Raw genomic sequence first — 25,961 nt, 5'->3', positions numbered from 1 at the left:
AAACTCACCTCATTTAATTCTCCAAAGCAAGTGAAGTAAAACATGTAAGATTATTAAGAGTGTGTGTTTATCTGAATTAATCTAAGCAATTTATTTTGGTAACACTCAAAGAATGAGTTTTTAAATTATATTCTATTATTGTGACAGGGGCCTTAATTACCCTTCAATATGCACTTTTAGAACCTCTTAAGGTAACTGCAGTGAAAAGCAATGAGAGAAACCTTGGTTTCTTTTTCGTAGTTTATGTAAAGTCAGATATCCAAGTCCAGAAGGAGGACCTCTTTGCAGACTGCACCTTGCCCCACATACAGCCCTATGTGTATACTTCAAGAGGGCTATATGTGGAAAGAGAGAGTCTCTGCCCTTTCTAAGATACGGAGCCTTAGTTTCCCCTGTTGTTTATATGAATTTTTCACACAGCAAAAAAGGGAGAGCATTCTTTAAATGGAAATACTATTCCTTAATTCTGTAATGGGACAACTTTTAATTCATTTTTTGAGATTGACTAGACTTTCAATTGATGGTGTCCTTTTAAAATGGGTATTTCCTCTTCTTCCTGGGATCTGATCCAAAGCCCATTGAAGTCAATGGGAGCTGACGCTTTACAGATTTGGGGTCTACAACAGACCCAGCCTACAGAGACTAGGAAGTGACAAAAAATCATTTGCACATGCTCTAAAGTTTATTGCATATATCAGAGACTCACAAAGACTGTATAATCCTATTATACCAAATAAACAAACACATGTATGTGTATATCTACACATTCATATACACAGGAGGCATCAAGTATTTTCCCCCTTAAATTGGAAGCACTTAAAATCAAAAGCACCCATCTGTAAATTACTTTTAAAAACTTAATAAAAATTGTCTTGCTTGCAAATTCTATTTAAAAATCTAATTGCTAAGTCAAATCTCTCTACTAAAACGTAACTATTACGTATTTCAGTGATTAAAATAAATAATTCTAGTGTAATTCTTACATAGGCTATGATTAATCTGAAATGACAGTTAAAATCCTTCAAAGATATATTTTGGCCTAAATTTTTCCACGGAGAAGTCCCCTGGACTTCAGTGAACAAGGACTGCTCCTATGAGAGCTGCCTGCACAATTGGGCCCTTAGGCATTATACATGTGACTGACTGACCTATAACCTTTCCCCACTAATACTGAGGAGCCATTTTTCATTTCCAGTGAAATTTTATGCAGTCATTTTTCTGCCTAAACTCAAAACATGGGAAAATGCTTAACTGGCATAAAAAACAGAACAAGACTGGATGCTGTTGTGGCCTCAACATGAATAGAATTTCCTTCCTGGGGCAAAAAGAGGAGCTAGGCTGATAATTAATTATACCAAAGTAAAACATTTAGTAGCATTTGTCAGGGTCAGAGATGAAAATGATTTAAAAAGCATAGCTGTGTGGGGGACAGGATGATGTTAGCACCCAATCCTACAAACATCTAGCCATGTGAGTAATTTTACTCAGATGCATAAGAATTCAGGCACTTGGTAATTCTCTCAAGTTTTGTGTTATGCTATTTCTAGACTTAGTCATCCCAACACTGTCTCATTCTTATCTGCTTCACTTTTAAAGTGATTGGCATAGAGATGAACATGTCATGAAAATTAAATTTAAGATGATGCAGGTATTAACAAAAGAAACTTATAAATCAGATATACAGCTTGAAGAAAAAGAAAAGAAAAAAACCCCGAAAACCTTCCAGGGGCTCTAAAGTTTAAGTCTAACAGTGACCAAAGCAAAACCTTATGATATCTGGCAATAATGGTATTAGGAACCATTTCTTGTTACAGTGATTTACCAGTTGGTTTACCAAATATGAACACACTCTAATACTGTATATAATGGCCAAAGATTTTCAGTGTTATGCTATAACCTTTATAATATAGACTCGGGGCCTAGTTATACATCCTTTGAAGTCAAAGAGTTGCAACTGAAATGACTTCAATGAGAGTAGGATCAGGCCCTAAACTTTACTGGTTAAAGTTGGACATGGGATTCTCAAAGCCAAGCATAACTTTTTTACCTAAGAAATTCTTATTTTCACAAAACTAATGACACGGGATATAAACTAAGAGGTTTAGAAAGTCTCACAATGTTTAAATTATTAAAACAGCAAGATCCGTATGCGTACAGACAGATTCTAATCTCAAGCGACAGCCAGTGGTTGTCATCAATATCAGAAAAATCTGTGGGTAGCCAAGTCAACCTTTCTAATAATAAAAGAAAGGTGCATGGGGGAAAATTGTATTCTAAAAGCCTCTTACCCATGGTATTTGAAGCATTCAGCATCTTTAGTAATCTATGGACTAAATCAATGGGACTGATAATCTAACCTGCAAATCAGGTGAATGCTCACCTTTGCACAGTCCTGGAGGAGATGGGAAATAAGGAGCCTTTTTCTGAAATACTATTAGACTCCTCTCTTTCCCCTACATACAGTGCATGTCAAATAATCCTGATGGGGCCAGCCTCTGCTGAAATGTTGGTGGATGCCCAAAGTGCATAGGAGGGGGACATCCACATAGCCTAATGGGAACTGCTCTACATACCCCACTCCCTGAGCCCAGTTACGTCCAAGGCACAAAAGAATCAATTTTGTAACTTAAAATAAGGACTTTTGTCAAGAACAAATGTAAGCCTTTACTATATGGTATGCAATATAAAGTTTAAATTAACACTGAGAAGCTGCATGGTGTAGATTCCTGGATGAAATCAGAAGCATGTCATTCAAAGTATGTCACTGTGTTTGTGTCAACAGTGGAGAACCGTTCCAGGAGGCAGCAGAAGGGAATCTCATAAAACAGTGACCTTGTTGGATTGTGTGTTTTGGAAAGTATCAGGGAGGCTGGGTGGCCTTTAGAGTGTTAGTGGAAAAAAAACCTATTTTGTTTATAAAACCTACCTTTTAGGAAGTTCTACTGGGAACATACAAATTGATTCAGAATGTAATATGGCCAAGAAAATTAATCTGAGAGCAAATTTTTACAGTATTATAAAAGAAACAGACAGCAGCACTCACTGCAACAATGATAAGTTACTGAATATGTGAATGCTTTACATTAGGGTTTTTAAACTCCTCATCAGGTGTACTAAAGAATGCAATCTAGCTAATCATCTCATTAAATAGGACTGAAGTGAATGCACAATGGGTTAAATGCACTGCACCTGTGTTTAAATACATAAGGCTAAAAATCCATCCTTGGTTGATGGATTCATAAGGGGAAGCTAGTGATATTAAGAATCAGTCTAATGTTAAAGGATTAGGCCATATAGGACAGCTGGCTAGCATAGCAAAAAAGGTAGCTGTAATATTTGTCTAAGGAAATTAAAATGAATTATGCTAAGTTGTGTAGCTGCTTTGTGGTACAGAAGAGTGGCCAGTGGACGACCAAGACTTACGACCCACTAATGTAAGCTGAGCACTTCCATCCCTTTTCTTTCAGGTTATTCTTTCCAGGTTTGCAAGTGGTTGCAACTTTGTCTGTGGTTCTTTAAGAAATCTAGGATGTGCTCCCGTAGGGTAGGAATTTCTAAAGGAGTCTAACATAGCCGGTACTCAAATCAGATTGAAAGTCAATGGAATGTGGGTACCTAATTACCTTTGACTCCTTCCGAATTAATCACCTTACTTTTGTTTTAGACAAATACCACTCCCTCCCTGTCAAAACTGAGCAATAGTATCTGGAAACTTATTGCAGAATTAGAAAATGTCTTAGATCAAAGGTAAAACAACTAGGCCCCATCTTGCAAACATGTACATTTTATGCATGTATTAAAATGTAAGCATGTGAGTAGTTTCACAAGAGTCAGAGTATGGTAGTATTATTAATACCCTGCCTAGTCAATACAATTACTCATGTGCTGAATTTTATGCACATGCATACTGCTTGCAAGATTGCAGCTCTAAAGCTTCAACCTGTAAACTCTTAAGTGAGTAGTCTTTACTTAGTCCTATTGATAGACTTCAGTGGGATTACTTGCATGAGTAGGGGTTTTCAAGGTCAGGCTCCAATATGGTATTTCATGTAGACTTCCAGTAGATATTTTTCCATATGGCAAGAGCACCACGATAAACTAACTAGTCTCTGTTCAGAATGATCAGATAAGATGCCGTGGAACAGGACTGAGGTACTTGTGCAAGCTGTCTACTTGGATCACATGAACACTAAGTTTCTCGCTTTCATGAACATTATTCTTAACTACAAAAAATAATCAGGACTTGAGCACCAGTTTTAAAGTTTTCATAATTTTCTTTATAAATATTAGCAAGTTGGCATATCAATCCAAATGTTTCTATTTAATACAATTTAATCAATTTTTTAGTTAATTGACTATATGGTGCACCTGGAGAACACTGCCCGAGTCAAAATATTACTTATTTGTACAATTTTTTTCAACAAATCATTAAGAACTTCCTGCAAGGCATGCATGAACACACTATTTCAAATGATGCCTCAACAATTGACATCTATAGATAATGGACTACACTATGCAATGCAAGTTACTCTTCTGTGAGCCTCCTCTTCTATATCGTGATCATATACTTCTGCCCCTTACAGTGGGACCTTTAATTCTTTCATTTGACTCCTGAAGAAAACCAAAGAGCTCATCCATGGTCACTGTAGATCCAGTTTTTGGTACTTGTAATAACATCTGAAAAATAATGTAAGGGTAAAAATAAGTTGTGTGTGTAAATGATCTCTCTCTAAAATATATCAGTCCAATAAATTCTTTAGTTAGTCTGTGGCATAACTGGTATGTATAGTGAGCCCTCTGCTGAGTGGTATCAGGGCCTTACAGGTCAGCTTCCTGTTAGAAGAGAAATCAGCAATGCAAAGTTTGGGTATATCCTTAATACAGCTTGTTTATTTTACATTATATACCGCAGCCCTTGACAGAGGTGGTCACAAATAGCATGAAGGCAATCCCCTTTTTAAAAAATCTCAGCCAAAACAGCTTCCCAGGAAGCAACTGTTTCAAGAGCTGACTAGTTAGAAAGATTAAGGAACAGAGCAAACTCTTACCTCTTGCCACACCTCCTCTAAAAAGAAATGTCAAAGAGTATTTCTTCAGAGAAAGAACGGTATTCTCACTAATAATGAGACCTTGTAAGACTATGTGCAACTGCGCCATCTGGTGACCCTCAGGATAACAGTATTTAAAATTTGTGCAGCTATTTCTGCAGACATTTTCCCTAAAAGTTACAGATCAGAAGTACTGTCCTGATCTGCTCTTATTAGTAAGTGGCTACTGTTTACATACAATAAGTATTTCTCAGCGATTGCCAGTACATGCAGAAATGTATGTGCGTGACAGTTACATGGAAATCAATTTCAGGATATGGTTCTAGGAATTCTTTAGGTGTATCCATGTTTCTGATAGCTTAACAAGACAAATGCCTGAAAAGACATGCTTACAGCAAGCTAACATTTTGAGTTTAATACCTTAAGTTTGCCTTTTACATACTTACCAGAGGACTGAACCTGGAGCCATTTGTAAACAGAATACCCCAAACGAATTGACATCTACTCTACAGAACTATGATCAGATCCTCCACAAGTGAAATTTAAAGCGGGTGAAGGAGGATCACAGAAATAGATGAAGTGGAAGTAGACAGTATATAGAGAGGGGAAGTGGAAAGTGTATGCAGAAAGAGGAACAAAAACAAATAGGATTTAAACATTTTTGTACAGCTATTAGAAATTTGACAGATTAAATAGCACAAGTTTTTAGTAAATATTAGTTTCACTTAATGCATTAAATGTAACAATTACATAAAGTTAAATATCAGTCTCTAAAACTTTTACATTAATAGGAGCTGTTAAGTGCTCAGTACTTTTGAGAACCTAGGTTTAAACATTCAGTTCTCCAAGTCTTATATACAGCACAGTACTTTCTCAAAAAAAAAAAATAGATGAGTTTTCCAATGCAGTGTTTATAATTTGAAACATTTCAATAGAGCTACAACATGCCAGAGCTACAATATGAAAAAACGTAATAATCCGTTCATGGAAAGTAGGGTATTATGAGAAATGTACATATGAGGCTCAATTCTACAAGATACTGAACACACTGACCGCAATCCAGGAAAATTTAGGCACATGCTTAATTTTAAACACATGCATATTTCCATTGAAATCAGTGCAATTAGTCACAAATGGTTAATTTTAAGCATATGCTTAATGCCTTAACTTCAATGGGAATATTCTTATGCTTGACGGTAAGCACGTCTTTGCTGGGCTAGGGCCAGAGTGCTCAGTCCATTACAGGAGCAAGTCCACTGTAAGATAGCCAAGAACTACTAATTTCTACCACCTCCCCCCAAGGAAGTGTCTGTCAAATGAGTTTATAATGGACGGTGGATTTTTTTTTTTTAGAAGATTTCACAAGTCTACTTGTGACCTGATCAGAATTTGATGTCAGATTTCAAGGTAAAGGCTACATGCAAACCCAGCGTACCATCTTGCGAACATTTCTGCTATGAGAAAAAGCTCAAAAAACTAGAACAGCAAAGCAGCTCAGAATTCCCCTACTGCTCATATGACTAAGCAGTTTGTAACGTTTTATAAATACTCGTACATCTTGATTTAGAATTGGATCACATTATGTTTTACAAGTGTCCCATTAAAATAAACATTGGTTCAGAAATAGTTACTTACTACCAGTTATTTTGGAATAGGTTCTGCATTTTCCTAATGCCATTGTGCACAAGATGAAAAGAGAACACTCCCTTGTCACTATACTCCTATATCTGTACAGAGGAGTAGCTACTGATAATTTTGACACATTTTTAAAAGCACTTCATCTCTAGAACATAGGCTATCTATGTATTCTTGTTATGTGGTAAAATATAAACAATATAATCTTTTGCATTAAAAACTTCCATGAGCCATTTTGTGCTAGTGTCTCGTCTCTGGGTTGAAGCTAAGTAATGCCATAGTCCAAATGGCCAACTAGCTGTAATTAGTTTTTCTGAAAAAGTGCTTGAAAGAAATAACATTCTTAAAACTAGAAGAATGACTTTAAACTTAGTAGCTAAGTAGAGACATGCCATCCAGTGGCATGCCAAGAAATCTGCAGATGAAAAGTTTACAGTATTAGTGAGACCAATACTACATCCAGTTCTGATGTTCATGTTTTAAACAGGATGTTGAAAAATAGGGAAGGGGAGCCACAAAAATTGTTTGCAGACTGAAAAAAATGCCATAGAGGGGGAAAATTATCCATCCTATCAGAAAGAATACTGAGAGGTGACTTGATTACAGCGTATAAGTACCTTCATGGTGAGAAAATACCAGTTACTTAAGAGCACTAATCTAGCAGGGAAAAGGCAAAACAAGAACCAGTGGCTGAAAGCTGAAGCCAGACAAATTCGAATGAGAAATAAGGCACAAATATTTAACAGGGAGGGCAATTAACCATTGGAATAAACTATCAAGGGAAGTGGTGAATGCTCCATCTCTTAAAAGTCTTCAAAATCGAGACTGGATGCCTTTCTGGAAGATCTGATTTATTCAAAACAAGTTATAGAGCTCAATACACTGAGTGAAATACAACTTCTTGTGATATACAGGAAATCAGATTAGATTATCTAATGGTCCCTTCTGGCTGTAAAATAAAATGCAAACACAAATATTATAATTAGGTACAAATAAGTTATGACTTAAGTATCAGAGAGGTAGCCGTGTTAGTCTGGATCTGTAAAAGCAGCAAAGAATCCTGTGGCACCTTATAGACTAACAGACATTTTGCAGCATGAGCTTTCGTGGGTGAATACCCACTTCGTCGGTATTCACCCACGAAAGCTCATGCTGCAAAATGTCTGTTAGTCTATAAGGTGCCACAGGATTCTTTGCTGCTTTTATGACTTAAGTTACTTAAACTCAAATATATTTTTAAAAGAACTTTCATTGTAATTTCTAAAGAAGGTAAAATGAACATGTGTGGAGTCCCAGTGAGTTTATCACACCTTAGAAGATAAACCAGACAAAACTGAGTGCTTCCAAATACTCGTTCTACTACATAAATATCTTCACAATTCTCTAAAGTTCATGCTTATGGTATTTTTTGTGTCAAAACATTGTGAGATAGGGCGTTGAACAGATTATTAAATTAAGCAGCTGAAGTACCCGATTTAAATTTTCAGAACATGCCTGTAAGAGATATTACTCTTTGAATTAAAGGTAGCACCTAGGAACCCCAATTTAGAATCAGGGCCTAAGAACCATACAGACTACAGACAACTGTTCCTACACTACAGAGTTTATGGTCTGTGTATTCGACAAGATACAAGATGACAAATCGGATGGAGGAGGAAGAGTTTAGCAGGAAACTAAAAGCCTCAGCTGGCCACTAGCCTAACCAATGCCAGAGTATGATTTGTAAGCATCATGGCAAATGTGGGTTTTAAGGAAGGATTTAGAAAAGAGATGGTGGCGGCTTCATAAATATTGACATGGAGTATTCCCAACCATAGGGCAGCATGGGCCCAAAGCACAGAGGTACTCGAAGCATCAGAAAAGTGGGTAAGTGAGGCTTATCATTGGAAGAACAAAGGTGTGATAGAGGACCAATACCTTGATAAGTTGTGTAGGTCTAATTTTAATGCCTCCTTCCTGTCTGTTTTGGGGTGAAAAGTACCCATGAGGACGCATGTAATCTCTGTGGACAAGCAAATGCAGAAACTGCAACTTTCTGTGGCTCTTGCATGGAGGGCTGGGTCCAGTTAGAGTCTGGGGAAATTTCTTGAACCCTCTCCCATCCTTGTGCATCTATAAAGCACAGTGATTTCACCACACAGGTGTGAAAGGTGTTTCGAAGAAGAAAGCTCTGTCATTTTATTGAGCTTCCCAAATGAATCTTACGGAGAACGTCAATGCTTCACTGTTGCACCACTTTATTATAATTTTTCCATCTCTCAGATGTGTGGGGAGGTGTTTGGTTTTTTTAAAGAAAACTACAACTCCCACACTCAGGCAAGTATTTCTATCATTTGCATATGAAACAATTTTCTATATATTCCATTACCTTCAGGTATTCCTTCAGCGGGATGCAATGTGTTTCTGTTTGCTGGAGTTTGGTGAACCACGGAGACCCTAAGCCCTGGTGAAGTTTTAATAATAGAGCAGATTTCTTTGTTTTTTGTTTCTTTGTTACGCAGAGACTGAAAAGAAGAATGAAGCAACTCCAATTATATAACAGCTATTGACAAGTGATCTTCTCATCTACTGATATCAAGAACTTCCCTTAAAGCAGGTATGAGTTTGTACAAAGAGGGAGGAATAGAGCCATTAGAGATTACAGATATCAAGGGATATTACTACAGAATATTAAACTAAGATTACTCTTGTACATTTAATGAAATACTATAGCAACAGTTCTCAAAAAAATTCAAGACACTTAAAGTCCAGCATTTAAATATTTCTATCATTAAGTTCTAGTCCAACTGTGTAATATTGTAATACTCTAACACATTCTATCATGAAACTATTAGGCCAGAGCTAAAAATTAAAAAAAAATATATATATATCTCAAGATTACAACCTGATAAATAGTTTTTTCTTCTGAACTCAAAGATGCAGGAGCAATTTCTTCTGAGTTTACATATGGACCCGTTGAATTTAGGAATAAGTCTTCACCAAAAGAGGCCTTGTGCACTGGTGACAAGTTAAACTACACCTCAACCAAAATATAAGCAATATCAGTAATATGTACTTAAAATTCAGCTGATTTACCGTACTAGTAAGGTAATAAACAAAACTGAATTCAAATGGGCTAGCTCTTAAGTGAGAGATGCCTGTGCTGAGAGAATAGGATTAGGAATCTCAAACTCCCAAATCACTGAAGAGTCATTGTGGTCTTGGGCAAATCATTTAGGATATGTCTACACTGCAGCTGGGAAAGGAGTCTCCCAGCCCAGGCAGACAGACTTGCAATAGAGGGGCTCATGGTAGTGCACTAAAACCAACAGTGTGGATGTTGTGGCATTGGCAGAAGCTCAGGCTGGCCTTCTGAGCTCAAACCCACCCAATCCCCTGGCTCTGAGTGCAGGTGGCTAGCCCAAACCTCAGCCAGTGCCACAACATCCTCTTGTGCTAGCATGAGTCTGTATCCGGGCTGGGAATCTCCCTCCCAGCTGCAGTGTAAACATATCTTTATGCTCTGATTTAGTATCCTCATGTGTAAAATGGGAATAACATTAATACGTCTCTCACATGGCTTGTTAGAGTTAATAAATTTGACTTTCTAAAGCAGGTTCAGCAGAAAAAGTTTGATGCATTATTATATCAACACATAATACTGGAGAGAGCCAGTACATCTTCCTTCTGAATAATTTGGTTCCATATTATGGAGTCTTCCTATTGAAGGAACATCTCTCTCTAAAACTGTGCAGTTTGTTATGTCTCAATTCATCTCATGTGACCTGCACAAAGATAACAACTAATGCATTAATCTCAGGCAGTTTCTCCCAAACTTGGGATGCCACTTGTGTAGGGAAAGCCCCTGGCGGGCCAGGCCGTTTGTTTACCTGCCACATCTGCAGGTCCGGCCGATCGCGGCTCCCACTGGCCACGGTGCACCGCTGCAGGCCAATGGCAGCTGCTGGAAGCGGCACAGGCCGAGGGACGTACTGACTGCTGCTTCCAATGGCTCCCATTGGCCTGGAGCAGCAAACCGTGGCCAGTGGGAGCCGCGATCGGCCGGACCTGTGGACACGGCAGGTAAACAAACCAGCCCGCCAGGGGCTTTCCCTACACAAGCGGCGTCCCAAGTTTGGGAAACACTGATCTAAGGAATTAAAGGTTTTTAAAATGCAATTTAAATATGGATAGCATTTGTTTTCAACAAACATTTTTGAAATATGTTGGAGCAAGTAAAGCTGTAAGGTGTTCATTTAACTATATAAAATCCTTTTAAAAATCAAACATTCAATTTTAACAAGTAGCTATTCTAAGAAACATCCAGTTGACTGGATTTGCTCACAATTGTTTGTAACTTAATGTGTCACAAATCAGGTAATTGCATGCATAAGTGAGACTACAACTTGTACATCTAATTCATTCCTAAACAGTCCTAATTCATTAAAAAAGATTAACCATCAACTTTAACGCTTTCAACTGTTTTACCATATTTTAAAAAAAAAGATAGTACCCACTAGTGTTTTGTATATTCATCTCACCTCTAATTCTTCTGGCTGAAAGTATGCTGTGCTTGTTAGCAATTGTCTATTTTTTTCTGTGATCAATACTTTAGAATTAATTTCCTGTTTAGAAATACAATAGAGCATGTAAACATCAAAAATACTCTTGGCAATTTCCTTCATTAGTAACTTGGGGTCCTATACAAAATGGCACATTCTGGGATTCTATTAAAATTCTAAGAAACTGATCTAAAAGGTAAAGACAAGTTACAGTTCATCCTACATTTACGTTACTTTTGTTCTTGTATTCTTTAAATGAAGGCATGGAATCAGTTTACTGCAGCATAAAGGGACAAGAGTTTACTCCTCAATCCCAGGGTCAATGGATAGATTAGACACTTCTTCCCTGTCTAGTGGTCTGATAAGAGTTCTCTCTCTTCCCGGGATTCTCCAAATCAGTCTCAATTAGGAAACAAGATAGAAGGTACTAGTTGTCAGTGACACTAACTAGTTTTGTCTCCAAAGCACATGTCATTTTGAGATTGCAGCTTTGTATCAACCTTCACAGCTTCCATCATTGCCCAGTGGAATTCTCACTTATCTGTGGGAGCTCCTCTCATTTTAAGCCTCCATGGGTAAACAGCAGAGTAGATACGCTTACCATCTCAATGTCTGGTTGTTTGGATGGCAGCACTTCTGCTGCCAATTCATATGATTTAGTTGAAATACGTTCTGCAGGAGATACAAGCTGATGGCATGAAGACGTCTCACCCTTTAACAGGCTGCTGAATTTTACTTTTTTTCGGCACTTCATGTTTTTAGGATTAGCAGTTTGGTTATCAAGCTATAATGAGATGAACAATTATACTTTGTATTATAAAATGAACCCCCATTATCAACCTCTGAAGTGCCAGACAAAACGATAGCACAATAATACATTGATTCTTAAGAGTTAGATCATTGCCTTACACCACACTCTTAGGTCTAGTGAGTTATTAGGCACAGTTAAACTGATCAATGTACACAGTAGCACCTAGCCATCCAATCAGGGCTCTGGGTTCTGTTGCATTGACACTGCACGCACACACTCCCTGCCTCATAATGCACACAAATCTAGTATTACTTACTGCCACGGTTCCAGAGTGACCCCCTCACTCAGTCTCTCCATGGGCACCTCTTTCAAGTGGTAGGCCCAGTGCCTACACTACTCTCAGAGTGGAATCCCATGACCTTTAGGCTGAGTCATCTGCTTACATCTCCCCTGTTTACCAACCATGTTTCCTCAGCAGGTCCAACCGGGCTTGGACCCTGCTATAGACTTCCCTTTGGGAGCTGTGAACAGTAGATAGATGCAGTGACACAGAACAGTTTCTTCAAAGCCAAGCATTATTTATCCATAGGATAACATAGCAATCACGGTGAAAGGGGTTAAAACAAAATAACCACATGCCTTATTGCCTTACCTAAGCTTAAGATTTCCTTCAAATTTGGGTAGGCCTACTTATCCCTACCTGCTCCCTCCTTCCTCTGGAAGCCAGCTTACAGTCTTTCTGCAAACTGTCTCTGCCTCTCAGCTTCAAGGCTGAGGCTTTTAACAGTGTCCACTTTCTTTAAGGTTTCTTGCCTGAAAAGTCCTCACTCTGTCCCAAGATAGAGATGGTAGTGCAAGAGACAAACAACAACAAAAGGTTTTTACACCTGTATTGTCAGTTAAGCACTAGTAATTAGGGTTGTCTAAAGCCATTGTCTTTGAAGTCTTGCAGTTGTGCAAAAATCACCCAGGACTGAATTAACTCTTTGCACCCATGTAACAGTCAGCAAGCTAGAACACCTAAAAGATACAACTCTCTCCCAGGTTCTTTACACTTACCATTACCAAAGACCTGCTAAACTAAGTGCCTTCAAAAACATTTAGGAAACACTGCCTCTGTCAAGATATTACCCCTTTTTTAGTTCTCCTAGTGATATCTGGATGCTCAAATTACAACAAGGTATATTAATCATTAAAACCCTCACCTGTCTCTTTGGTCTTGTAGGTAATGAAGAGAATGTACTGATTTTTATATCTGGAGTTTTTTCCATAGTAGGCACAAATTTACACACTTGTTTCCCTGTGATGAAAACAATGTTTTTATTGGAGAAAAGGTGCATAGATGCTCTCCATCCCCACATTGTAAATTATCCCTTGAAAGAGAGAATCAGGGATCATGCCACAAAATCCATATGCAGAGTTTGCTTCTCTTGCTCCCTGATTTTGCTCTATTCCTGGTTCAGTGTTTGGTGGGAGAAGTTTAGAATGCTTTTCCTGCTCGCCTGTCTCCCTACTGCTCCCTCTGCTGCTGCCCAGCTCTGCACACAAACCACAGAGCAGGGAGCAAACACTGTATAAGTCAGGAAGCAGCCTCTGATGGGGTCTGCCTGTGCTACTATTTTCCACCCCAATTAACCAGAAAAAATTAAGCAGTTTTTTGGACCGTGGCCAAAACTGCAAAATTAGTTGGAATTCATTCAGAATTTGAGCTATCAGAAGCCACTCATGATATTAATAGGAGGCTTCACCTTCAAATACCACAAACAAAATAAAAAAATAAAAAAACAAGTCTCACAAAATATAAGAATTAGCAGTCTTGTACCTGGCTAAATTAAACTTTTTAAAAAAAAATTATTCATGGGGAAAGGTAAGAAATTGCCTTTTTCATTGGACACTGTATGTGATTAATTGGTATACAGAGGGGGTTTGGTTTCCTGTAACAGTTTACTGTGTGTTCTGGATGAAATCTAGTTCTCTTTACGGAATGGGTTTTAAACAGGTTCGGTTCCCTTCCCATTCCTGCTCATAGCAAAGCTCAGGCTTTGTGAGAGATAATGGGTCAGGCACAAGCCTGGTTCTAATAAGGAGACCTGGGCTGTAAGTTTCATATGAAATATAATGGAAGTTCCTATGGTTTTGCTTATAGATAGCAAGAGATTTGCTAGCAGCAAATATCGTCAATGGCCAGTGATGGGACATCAGATGGGGAGGGCTCTGAGTTACAACAGAGAATTCTTTCCCAGGTGTCTGGCTAGGGGTCTTGCCCACATGCTCAGGGTCTAACTGACTGCCATATTTGGGGTCAGGAAGAATTTTCTCCTGGGTCAGATTGGCAGAGACCCAGGTTCGGGGTCACCTTCCTCTGCAGCATGGGGCACTGGTCACTTGCAAATTTAAAGTAGTGTACATGGTGGATTCTCTATCATTCAAAGTCTTTAAATCAGGACTGAGGACTTCAGTAACTCAACCAGAGGTTATGGGTGAGCTTCTGTGGTCTGCAATGTGCAGACTGTCAGACTAGGTGATCATTATGGTCCCTTCCAATCTTAAAGTCTATTGGGTCTATTAAAAACAAATTTTTACTGTTGTTAGACCTTTTTAGCTTCTTTTCTGAAATTTAAGAACTATATAGTTATTTTAGATTTAAAAAAAAAAACATTTAACCTCAGTGCTACTTCTCTGCCAGAAGTTAAATACAGTCAAAAATAAAAGCAAGGACCTGCTTCTCACCTACCCCCTGCCAATAAAACCAATAAGTCAAACCCCTTTTCCCACCAATATTAGCTTTTATGAGCCCTTTCCTTCCAGACACTCAGTCTCTATATTCCCTAAATAATCCTTCCTGCGTGCTGAGACCTCTCAAACCACACTGAAATCACTGGCAGAGATTATTAGGTGACAAATTAAAGTAAGCAGTTATTCAATTAACTGTACTACCAAGACTTGCTGTCTTGAATAGCCATGTTCCTTACTGGTTTTCTGCAAGGTAGAGGGCTAGGCTGTCACTAGGTTAGAGAGGATCTAGTAAGACAGAATTCTTTGGGAATCAGCATAACTGGTAGCAGAGTCCAAATAAGTTTAAAGTGGAATAAAAGAAAAATCTATGGCCTGGTCTACACTAAGGGGGGGGGAGGAGTCGAACTAAGGTACGCAAGTTCAGCTACGCGAAGTACCCTAGTTCGAACTACTCACCCGTCCAGACGCCGCATGATCGAAGTCCGCGGCTCCAAGGTCGAGTCCGCCACCGCTGTTCGCGGTGGTGGAGTTCCGGAGTCGACCGGAGCACGTGGGGAGTTCGAACTATTGCGTTTTGATTAGATGTGATAGTTCGAACTCCGAGAAGTCGAACTCTCCGCGTCGACCCGCGCGGTAAGTATAGACCTACCCTAACAGACAACTAATTTGCAAGTAGTACAACTATTTTAGGCCATATTTTACCTGCTACAACTGTTGAAACACTCATCAAGTCAGAAGAATCTTTATTGCATTTTGATGGTGACTCTCTGATGATAAATTAAAATTCTGTTATTAGTATCTTAAAATTTAGGCAGCAAAATATTTATAGAAAACTAATCATACAGATAACTCTAAACTTTCCTCTTCATTTTTATCAAAAAAGCTTAGGAGTTCAATTACATTTTTCTAATGTAATTTTTCAAACAAAACAGCTGATCAAATGAGTCAAATAATTAGTTTATCAAATCAAGTAGATTAAAACTATGAAGAGATTTTATAATTTAAAAACCAAAGAAAGAAAAAAAGTCACTGAAATCAAATACTATATAGTGTAATATATCCAGAAGACCATAGAAAAATGTAAGTAGTGTGTAGTGGAGCCAATTAAAATCCAAGAAGGTAGCTTGTTTTAGCAGACATTTGTCTTAACCCTGCAAGCACTTACTCACCCATTTATCTTAATTGATCAGTCCCACCTTAAGCCATTGGGGCTGCTCTGAATGAAATCAAGCAGGGGCACAAGTATTTGCAGATCAGGACATTAATTTGCATATACAGGACAAAATAAGGATACATGTGTGTTTTGTAGGTTTATTATTAAAAATTAAGTCAAATTCTCTGCTTTACAGATTACCTCCCAATGTTTTGGTGTTGATGACCCTCTGATATGGGCTCTAAAAGACAAAAAAGTTTAAATTTAAGATAGCTATGAAAGGTAGAGGATATCCTACTGCATATTAATATTTATATAAAGTGTATTATAAACATGAACATTAACTAAATTAACTAAAGCTAAGAGACTTACAGGGACTTTCTAGAGTGAACTCTATCTAGTTTTAAATTAAGTGAAATAAGCATTTGAAATAATTTAATATAAAAAGGAGTTACCTAATATCTCTGAAAGATTTGAAAGCTGTGGCATCTTATCTATGGTCACCGCTTTGCTGGTGTCCAGGAGAGTAGAATTCTTATATTTGAGAAACTCCTCAGGATTGGAATTATTTCTGTCTGAACACAGAAGATGCAGTTAAAAGTTACCTTTCATTCTGTAGTTAATTCTGTTACCAAATTTAGTCTATAATGTAGACCTGTGATGTTTCTAAGATAAGTCCCTCATTTAGGGTGACATGCACTCAAGTAGATAGGGAGCATTGTGAGAGGTCCTCTGCCAGCTGTTGCAGCCAATCTCTTCCCTACATACCTTGCAAAAGCAAAAACCCATAATTTCCTTCTTGTTTTTTTTTTTTAATATAAGAACAGTTGAAATCTCTGATGCAATATAGTAGGTCAGCATACACTGCAAATGCAATTTTTAGCCCAGGATCTCAAAGCATTTAAAACATTAGGCCTAGACTATCAAAAGGCACAATCTGTAGGCTTATTCTGGCCAATAACATTTGAACAACATGAATTCGTGCCCACAAAACAAAGATTAGACTTTTGACCATTTAGAGCTATGGTCTTTGGGAAGGCAGAACGAGTCTAACTAAATAGTGAATACCAAATGTGATTAATAGTCTAACAGATTTTTTTGTGCATCAAGGCACCATGCAGTGTCTCTGATATAGGGAACAGGATGCACCAGAACTAGGGGGATCTTTCAGCATTTACATTGTGCTCCTTGTTTAAATGTTCAGTGTCTTTATTTTGCTATCCTATGCTGACACCTGTCAGAGTGGACATCCTTAAAGGAGTACATATACATAGAAAAGTAAAGTTTTGTTGCATGTTTTTCTATTGTATACAAGTTCAAAATCTTTCCCTTTGCTTTTTTAAAAATTCTAACTTTACCTGTTTTAGTCCCTAATTAAGTTTTATGAACTTGAAAAGAAATCTGATTAAGTCACTGGACTAGATCTTTGACCCTATTCTAACTGCTGTGCATTGCTCAGGCCACCCTATCCCAGACACGTTTTGGGAGTGGATGGGGATGTGGCCAGAGCATGCTGTGCTCAGCTATCTCCAGCTAGTACTAAAGCCCCCAACGAACCATTTCTGCCAGCCTTTAAAATGACTTCAAATTATGCATATGGCCAGTCAGCCCCTAGCTTGGAGGATCAAGCCCCTGTAGATCCTGCAATGAGCACTGCCTGGCTCAATCCAGAGATCTGACCCAATGAGTGAAAGATACAAATATTCATACATAATTGAATAATTAATTATATCTATGTATCTTTCTACACCAGGGCCGCCCAGAGGATTCCGGGGGCCCGGGGTCTTCGGCAGCGGGGGGCCCTTCCATTCCAGGACCCGCCGCCGAAGTGCCCCGAAGACCCGCGGCGGGAGCCCCCCGCTGCCGAATTGCCGCCGAAGCGCAGCCTGGTCTTCGGCGGTAATTCGGCGGCGGGGGGGCCCCCACCGCGGGTCTTCGGGGCACTTCAGTGGCGGGTCCCGGAACGGAAGGGGCCCCCCGCTGCCGAAGACCGGGCTGCGCTTCGGCGGCGGCGGCGGGTCCCGCTTCCCTCCCGCCCCGGCCCCAGCCTCTTACCCCCGGCTCCCTCCTCACCCGGAGCCTTAGCGCCTCGCCGGAACAGCTGCAGCGTGTGGCCGGCGGGGCCTGAGCCCCGCTCCGAGCCACGTGGTGAGGGGGCGGAGCTATGAGCTCCGGGCCGAGCGGAGGGAGCTGAACTCAGCCCAGAGCTCCCAACCCCGCCCCCTGACCATGCGGCTCTGAGCAGGGCGGGGCTCAGGGGCCCCGGCGGAGACTCGGCGCTTGATGCGCTGAGGCTCCAGGAGAGGGGCGGAGGCAGGAGCCTCAGCGCATCAAGCGCCGAGTCTCCGCCGGGGCCCCTTGGGGCCCCGCCCCGCTCAGAGCCGCGTGGTCAAGGGGCGGGGCTGGGAGCTCTGGGCTGAGTTCAGCTCCCTCCGCTCAGCCCGGAGCTCATAGCTCCGCCCCCTCACCACGCGGCTCGGAGCGGACCTCAGGCCCCGCCGGCCACACGCTGCAGCTGTTCCGGCGAGGCGCTGAGGCTCCGGGTGAGGAGGGAGGCCACTGCGGAGCCCCTGCGGGGCCCGGGGCAAATTGCCCCCTTTGCCCCCCCCTCTGGGCGGCCCTGTTCTACACTCATATCTTTCTACATCAGGCTGAAAATACAATTTGAAAATTAAGTTTTACCTAAACTGTCTTCATCCCTGAATATTTCAGGTGATGGGCAACTATTCATGCTATCAGTAGACTCTGTACTGGAATCCATGTCCAAACAGTGCAGTAGAAAGGTAGAGACACCTGTAGGCAGAGTCATTCCTGTAATTTAAGAGGAAAAAATGGTTGAAATATTGTCAACGTACCATCAGGTAAGGGTACAAGTTCTGATCCTGCAATGAGCTAAATATCTTCAATTATTATGGGTAGTTTAAAAAAAAAACATTTTAACACAAAAAAGTGCAAACTGAAACCTGGCTTATGTTGTAAGCCTAGAAACAATCTTTATTCTTTAAAGGAAGTAGGTGTCTCAAACTCTTTTCATGCAAGATTCATCCAGAGAAAAAGCCTGTAGGTTACAGTCAATTTAAAGGGGACTCTTATACAAGCTCACACTGCAGCAGAGCTCCCAGTCATATATAGTCATAGTCATATATACTGTTCTTTAAATGAGATACTAAATCTACAGTAGATCCCTTCTGGCAGGGGTCTAATGGAAGTCTAGGTAGAATATGAATATCCTATGGCACTTTTCAATAGAGTAGGGATAGCCTTGATTAACAGGCCTTCACTCAAAACTGTTCTTCTAGACAAAGCACACTAATCTATTAGAGTAGCTAGGTAATCCTCCCAGTGACATTTTGGAGACTGGCACAGAGCTTAAACGTATTATCAATTATCCACCTAAAAACCTTTCTATATAAATTAACTCCCAGAAGTAAGCTAGTTACACAAGAGACTCCATTCCCTTGGGTACAGCCAGAACTGGCGCTAGGCATAAGCAGACGAAGCAATTGCTTTTAGGGCCCTAGGCAGCTCAAGAAAGCCCCCTATTAAGTATGGGGGGGAATCAAAAATATTCCTGCATAGGGTCCCCAATGGGCTAGCACAGCCTCTGTGTACAGCATGATGGCTACCTGCTTAGATCATCCTGTTATATTCAGTTGGCTTTCTTCAGTACACTTAGAGACTCACCAAAAGGCATTATTCAAGTTCAAGGGTTAGAATTCTATCACTTTAGGTTTGTCTCCCATCATACTGTTGTCTGGGACACTTGACTACACCAGAGGTATAACTGAACTGAAGATTGCAACTGGAAAGATTAGGGGAAAAATTAGACAAAATAGATGAGGGTAGACCTCTTCCACCTAAGCCTCAGATAACTACAATCTTTACAGCCAATCTTAAGAGGCCAAGTAATAACTATTATTAAAATGCCAAACCATAACTTTCAGGACTACATTCCTATATGCTCCTGGAAAGTTAAGAATACAGAGAAAGAGGGCTTTTCTGAGAAGTGTCGATTTTGCAAGGAGAGTCCTGTTCATAAACGAAGGTAAAATACATAAGCTACTCAGAAGTACTTTGTAACAAAAGTTGACCAAACATGTTGGATTCAACAGAAGTAGAAACCCAACCTGGATTCAAACAGTATGTACTTTCTGAATGTAATATGCAGTGTCGTAGCTATGTCAGATTCTGGATATTCAAGAGACAAGGTAGGTGAGGGTAATATCTTTTATTGGGCCACCTTCTGTTGGTGAAAGACAGGCTTTCAGGTCATACAGAGCTCTTTGTCAGGTCTGGGAAAGGTTCTCAAGCCCCTCACAGCTAAATAGAAGAGCAAACAGATAGAAATGTTAACTACTTGTGCTAAACTTGTCCAACTTTCAGGTGACATTGTAAACAAGAAGCAGGCAGCATTATCGCCTGTAAATGTAAACAAACTTGTTTGTCTTAGCAATTGGTTGAATAAGTAGGCGGCCTGAGTGGACTTGTAGGCTCTGAAGTTTTACATAGTTTTGTTTCTGAGTGCAGTTATAGAACAAAAAAAAAATCTACATTTGTAAGTTGCACTTTCAGGATAAAGAGATTGCATTACGGTACTTGTATGAGGTGAACTGAAAAATACTCTCTTGTATTCTGTGTAAGGGATAAAAGTGTTGTATTATAATTGAAATCAATGTATTTGAAACTGTAGAAAAACATCCAAAAATATTTAATAAATTTCAATTGGTATTCTATTGTTTAACAGTGCGATTAAATGAATGTAGGGCAGTCTGAACTAGTACAGGAATAATGCACAAGTCAAATCTAAGGTGTACTGTAATAGCAATATTTATAGAACTGTCCTTTAATTCCAATTTTTAAAGTTGTATGTATTCTATATATTAATAGCCTAAAATGTACTCACCTGAAGTAGTTTCACTGTTTCTCAAACTTTCTTTACTTTCAGAGTTGATATGCAGAGATTCCTAAAATGAACAAGGGAAGATGCAGATGAAAATAGTAACAAATGCAGATCAAGAGATGTAATCAGATTTGTTCTTATGTTATCAAGGATTTAAAAGAAAAGCTTTGAGAATGATTTTCTTGCAATAAATTTGTCACTTAGGTTTACTGACAATTAAACCTGCCAACCCCAAATAGCCAATATAGTTGTATCCTACTCTTTTTCATGCATCATTAGCAAAATTGCCATCTGACTTATTGTTCTGAATCTACTGTTAGTAAAAGTTGGTTTTATCCTAATTTTTTGTTTGGCTATAGCTTCCATTGAAGGCCTTCTGCAATCAAGGAAATTTCTACGTAAGCAAGAGGTGCAAGGCTAGTGCAAATATATGAAGCAAGAGAACAAACAAAACACACACCTAGTATCAGAGGGGCAGCCGTGTTAGTCTGGATCTGTAAAAAGCAACAAAGAGTCCTGTGGCACCTTATAGACATGTCTGACAAAGTGGGTATTCACTCACGAAAGCTTATGCTCCAATACATCTGTTAGTCTACAAGGTGCCACAGGACTCTTTGTTGCTTTTTATACACCTTCTAGTTGACTTTTGCTTCAAGTAAAACTGATTTGCACAAATATGATGTCACTGCTGTAAAACACACACAAGTAACTTTATGCACCGTGTAGTCTTATAGAACTCAAGGGGACTACTCACATCCATAAAGATGAATGTTTGCACGATCAGGACCTAGGTATCGAAGTAATTGACGGAGGGTAAATAAGGAACACCCACGTGTAAATTTTACAGTAACATTTCAGGATAATCATTTTACAGTCAGAAGTAATGGGACTTAGTTTATAGGATGTGTTTGAGCTAAAAAAGGATTTTGTAGAAAAAGTGTTTTTTTGCTGTAATGACATTATTTAGCTATTATGTAGTACTTCTGATTTGTTAACACCTTTGTGAAGTGCTTTGAGATAAGTATTATCCCAGTTTCGCAGATGGAGAAACTGAGGAAGAATCATGACATGACTTGCCCGAGATCAGATAGCAGCTAGTTAGTATTTCTGCACGTTTACCAGTTATACACCAGTTTTTGTTCTGGCAACCCACATCGGGTGACCAGACGTCCCGATTTTGGGGTTTTTTTTTTATATAGGCTCCCATTACCCCCCCACCTCCTGTCCCAATTTTTCACACTTGCTGTCTGGTCACCCTAAACCCACAGTGCAAAAAAAGCCATAAAGCTAAGTTCAGCCCTAAACAAATGCATGTGACTTGAAATGACTTTGCTGAGAGTAATGCTTGTGTAGAGAAGGTGAGAATTAAGCCCACAGCAGACAAGTACTCCCCCCGCCTCATCTTACCCTCCACCAAATAGCACCAGCCAATAAAAATTTTAGTAAAGGGTGGTGGAGTAGAAAATGTTCATACCCTCAACGGCATAGTGCTTTTTTCCCCGATGTCTTCATTTTCTTCCATACCTGTAATTTTCTCATCATTTAATTGACCACTATGTTTGGAAAAAGAACACAGCAAAACTAAGCTTGCACTTGCATTACACACACAAAAAATTAGCTTATTCACAATTTTTAAATTTAAAAGTTAAATTAAAGCTCATTCCTGGGAAGTCCTTAAAAAAAAAACCAGCCTTTTAGATGGTGGTCAAATAGCTCAATAGATAACTGCTATCAGAATTTGGTCAGCATATCTCCAACATTTATCAGACAGTTATGAATTTAGCACAAGCAGTTCTAAAGTTAAGTATTGTAACTGGTATATTTTGAATGCATGTTACCGCAGACCTCTGATCAGATGAACTGTTTGTTTTGATCACTTCAGAGTTTTCTTTGATTTTTGGTAAGGCTTTCACATTGGGATTTCCCTTTGCACCTACAGAAAAGTGAATATTTAAATTTAGAACTAAGACTACCATTAGCAAAACTATAAAGTTAATCTATAATGGGCAGGGTCATAGAAGACAAATTAAAAATCTTATTTAGAGACAGTCATCAATCTTTAATATGTTTGCAATATTGGGGTAAAAGTCTGAATGAGGATCCTACCTTGCTATTTCTTCCCAGGTGATTTGTTTGCTCACACACTAATATGAGACAAATCACACCATCTGGCTTAAAGAAATACAGCAGGCTGTTCAGAGTATGACAAATCTCACTGTGTGAGACATTTTCACAGGAAAACAGAATAAAAATTTTTGGAAGTGACATTTTCTGTGGGGTTTGCAAAAGCTTTGAGCCCAATTAGATTTTAATAACTAACCCATTATAAATTCTGAATTTATAAGTCAGAAGTCTTTTTAACACAGATTGGTTACCAATGATATTACATACATCCCTGATCCTGAAAACTTAGAAAAATCAACACCACTCTTCATTGCTTGCATTCCAAACATTGCAGTATAATTTGACATCAATTTTATCACCAAGGTTGCTTTACACTGTGGATTTTGGGGATATGGGGATGACAATATTACAGAAAGCTAACAGCCAACATAAATCCTGAAAAATTAGACATGATAATTTCAGCATTAATAAGATAAAATGTTATTTTCAGACACATGTAAGGACATTTCTTAATGAATGCATCATTTTAAAGAGGGGACATGGAGGTGAAGCTTCAGACCATTTCTTCCTATTCACAAGGGGGAAGGAGAACGGAGACCAACCACTGCATAGCACTCTCCAGCAGCCCCTGGCTGGGACTCACTGGATTTTGGGATTGGACAGGATTAAGAGCCAAGAATCATTCCCCACTAAGCCCCTTCCCTCTGGATTTTTGTAGATGTTTACAGTTTATAAACATATTAACTCTCTATAGGTCTTCTCCATGACTGCTATCAGCACCCACTCCATTGTACAAGGGGGCTCAGCCAATGGAAACAGCTCCTGCAAATTAGAGTGGGAACCAGCAGAACAGAGTCAAGGCAGGAACCAATCACAGGGTTATTTTAAATGCTGCCTTTTAAAGAGGGTGTCTCCTTCTCAAATGAGTGAAACTTGATAGTTCTTTTGTGGGAAATGAAACAGCTGATCTTGATTAATCATGATCTCACCCCATCTAAGCAACTCACACAAAGACCTCCAGTTTAAGTTCTATCTGTAGTCAATGTTTATATACACAGATTTTTAAAGTCCCTAGCCCCTTCCAGCTGTAACTCCCAGACCTGCCAAGTCTCAAAGGAGACTCTCTCTTCTGAGGATTAGTATGAATTCAGTTTTTGAAGTGCCTCTTCTTGGTGATTAAGGGGTTTGTCATGTGTTTCAAGAAGGGTCACATCTTGGCAAAGGAAAACAAATTATGTCCCTTCATGGGAAACATCTATGAATAGCAAACAACTATTTTAATCAGTCTAGAAGAGCTGACTATTGATTAAAGTAGAGAGCAAATCAAGATTGCTGAGTTCTATTCCCAGGTCCACCTCCACCTTGTGACCAAGTCACTGAACCCCCGTTTCCCCATCTGCAAAGTTTTATTAACTATGCTTTCCTACCTGTCAGATAAATCTTCCACAAACACACACTTGAATGCACTGCCTCTTGCTGCTTGGAATACTCAGACTCACAAAGACACCCTTTCCTCTCTACAGCCTGCTGACTCTTGATGTTACATACATCAAGAGCACATGACCAGCAAGTGGGTTTTCCTTTTTAAATCCCAATTTAAAAATTTACAACAAATTTACAACAGCAGTTTAACAACATTTGGACTGTCCTAGGGGAAGATGAGGATGAGCCATTTTAATTCAACATATAACTTACTGATTTTTTTTTTGTGTGGTGAGCACAGTACTTTAATGTGCATCTATATTTTGACAAGACTCAGGCCTACATTTTCCCTTTTCTTATTAGCAGGAGAGTCAGAACATGAAGCTTACAGGACAAACAGAGCAGTGGTGGCCAGGGAATGTACACAGCTGATATCTAGATCACTCCTTGCACATCTGAAACTATCAGAGCCTAAAACTGTTGGACCCAATGGGGAACCAAGACCCAGAATGGAGAGATGAGAAATATGCCTTGATATCCCACATGTCAAGCAGGAGGGAAAATTGGCTATTGGCACTTAATGTTATCTAATAGAATGCACCCTGAAGAACAAGAGATCCATTATAGGATAAAGGGAGATGTTAAGGTTCCAGGACTCAGAGCATTCACTGTCTTGGTTTAGACCTTCTTTATTCTGGAAGTAAACTGTTTATATTTCAACAAAAAGTCCAAAATGCACATAAAAATCAAATTGGGCCTTGAGAGAGGCACAGCCCCCTAATTAATGTGGGAAGGGTGAAAGGTAGCAAGTAATACCTCTAGTGAGGACACAGACAACCCCCTTCCCTCCCCAAAGCCAGGATCTGGCAAGTAAACATCTCTTAATAGGGTTATCCCTCACCATCTTAATAAACCCACACAACCTCAAACTATATTTTTGCCTATCACACATTTTAGTGGTAGTTAAACCTCTAACATGTCCATGAATGTTAAAGGAAACTCAGAGGAGGTGACGAGACGGAGTAACAGTTACTACTTTGGGCATGGGACTGGAAGAGGCGTCGGCAGGGCTGGAGGGTACTGCCTTTTCTGCTGCTTTGGGGAACCGATACAGCCACCCCTGGTACAGGGGAGGAGCAGTACACAGTTTTCTGTCTCCGTCGGGCATAGGTGCGCAGTTTGAACCACTCCATCCTTTTTTCCTTTCGCCTCCCAGCAGTGCCTGCAAGCGAGAATCAGAAGAGTCAGGAGGAGCTTTAGGTCATCCTCAAAACCTGCCCCGGGGTAGGGGAACGCCCCTCCTCCTCCCACCCTAGGCCATCCCCCTTGCCCACCAAAGGGACACCCCCCTCCTTTCCCTCCCCTCCCCCCAGGCCATCCCCCAACCCACTTCTGGGACAGGGGCATTCCCCAGACTCACCACAGGGGGGACGGCCCCCCCCATTTCTACCCAGGCTTCCCTTCCCAGGGGTAGAGACGGGGCACACCCCCCACCCCAGCAATCCCCCTCCCGCTGGAGAGCGCTCCCCCGCCCCGCCCCACACACCCTCAGGGCTAACCGCCCTCTGGCGGCAGTTAAAGAAAGCGGAGCCGGGAAGCTCCTTTTATAAGCAACGGTCGCCGCCCAATAGGCCAAGACGACCCCCCTCAG

At 39.9% G+C, this 25,961-nt stretch overlaps 1 protein-coding gene across 3 annotated transcripts; it reads right to left on the bottom strand.

Annotated features, from left to right (window-relative positions):
• Positions 1-4,339: 4,339 nt before the first annotated feature.
• Positions 4,340-25,961, bottom strand: MEIKIN (meiotic kinetochore factor). Of its 3 annotated transcripts, none has more exons than XM_045026271.1 (15): positions 25,731-25,806; positions 25,347-25,532; positions 22,610-22,697; positions 22,239-22,317; positions 20,768-20,828; positions 18,547-18,675; positions 16,320-16,439; positions 16,066-16,105; positions 15,414-15,478; positions 13,181-13,275; positions 11,826-12,008; positions 11,204-11,287; positions 9,568-9,696; positions 9,052-9,187; positions 4,341-4,677 (listed from the first exon to the last, which is right to left on the bottom strand). In XM_045026271.1, the coding sequence occupies exons 2-15, from the start codon at positions 25,501-25,503 to the stop codon at positions 4,631-4,633; spliced, it is 1,413 nt and encodes a 470-aa protein (XP_044882206.1). In that variant the 5' UTR covers positions 25,504-25,532; positions 25,731-25,806; the 3' UTR covers positions 4,341-4,630. The 3 variants fall into 3 exon arrangements, with proteins under 3 accessions (XP_044882207.1, XP_044882206.1, XP_044882205.1); XM_045026270.1 differs by lacking the exon at positions 25,731-25,806 and adding an exon at positions 25,860-25,961 and having other exon boundaries at positions 4,342-4,677; positions 25,347-25,534; XM_045026272.1 differs by lacking the exons at positions 9,568-9,696; positions 25,731-25,806 and adding an exon at positions 25,860-25,961 and having other exon boundaries at positions 4,340-4,677; positions 25,347-25,534.

Source organism: Mauremys mutica, chromosome 8, assembly GCF_020497125.1.
Source record: "Mauremys mutica isolate MM-2020 ecotype Southern chromosome 8, ASM2049712v1, whole genome shotgun sequence".
In the NCBI taxonomy this organism is placed as follows: domain Eukaryota; kingdom Metazoa; phylum Chordata; order Testudines; family Geoemydidae; genus Mauremys; species Mauremys mutica.
Note: the sequence above shows the minus strand (reverse complement) of the source record. Positions and strands in the feature narration are given on the sequence as shown.

Bases quoted from the DNA above. Each gene is read 5' to 3' on its own strand.
- MEIKIN (XM_045026270.1), bottom strand. From the start codon at position 25,503: ATGGAGTGGTTCAAACTGCGCACCTATGCCCGACGGAGACAGAAAACT. The intron at 22,698-25,346 runs GTAGTAACTGTT...ACTTTTCTGTAG, and splicing joins CTTCCAGTCCCATGCCCAAA to GTGCAAAGGGAAATCCCAAT. The intron at 16,106-16,319 runs GTAACTCCTTTT...TTTGTCTTTTAG, and splicing joins AAATCTTTCAGAGATATTAG to AGCCCATATCAGAGGGTCAT.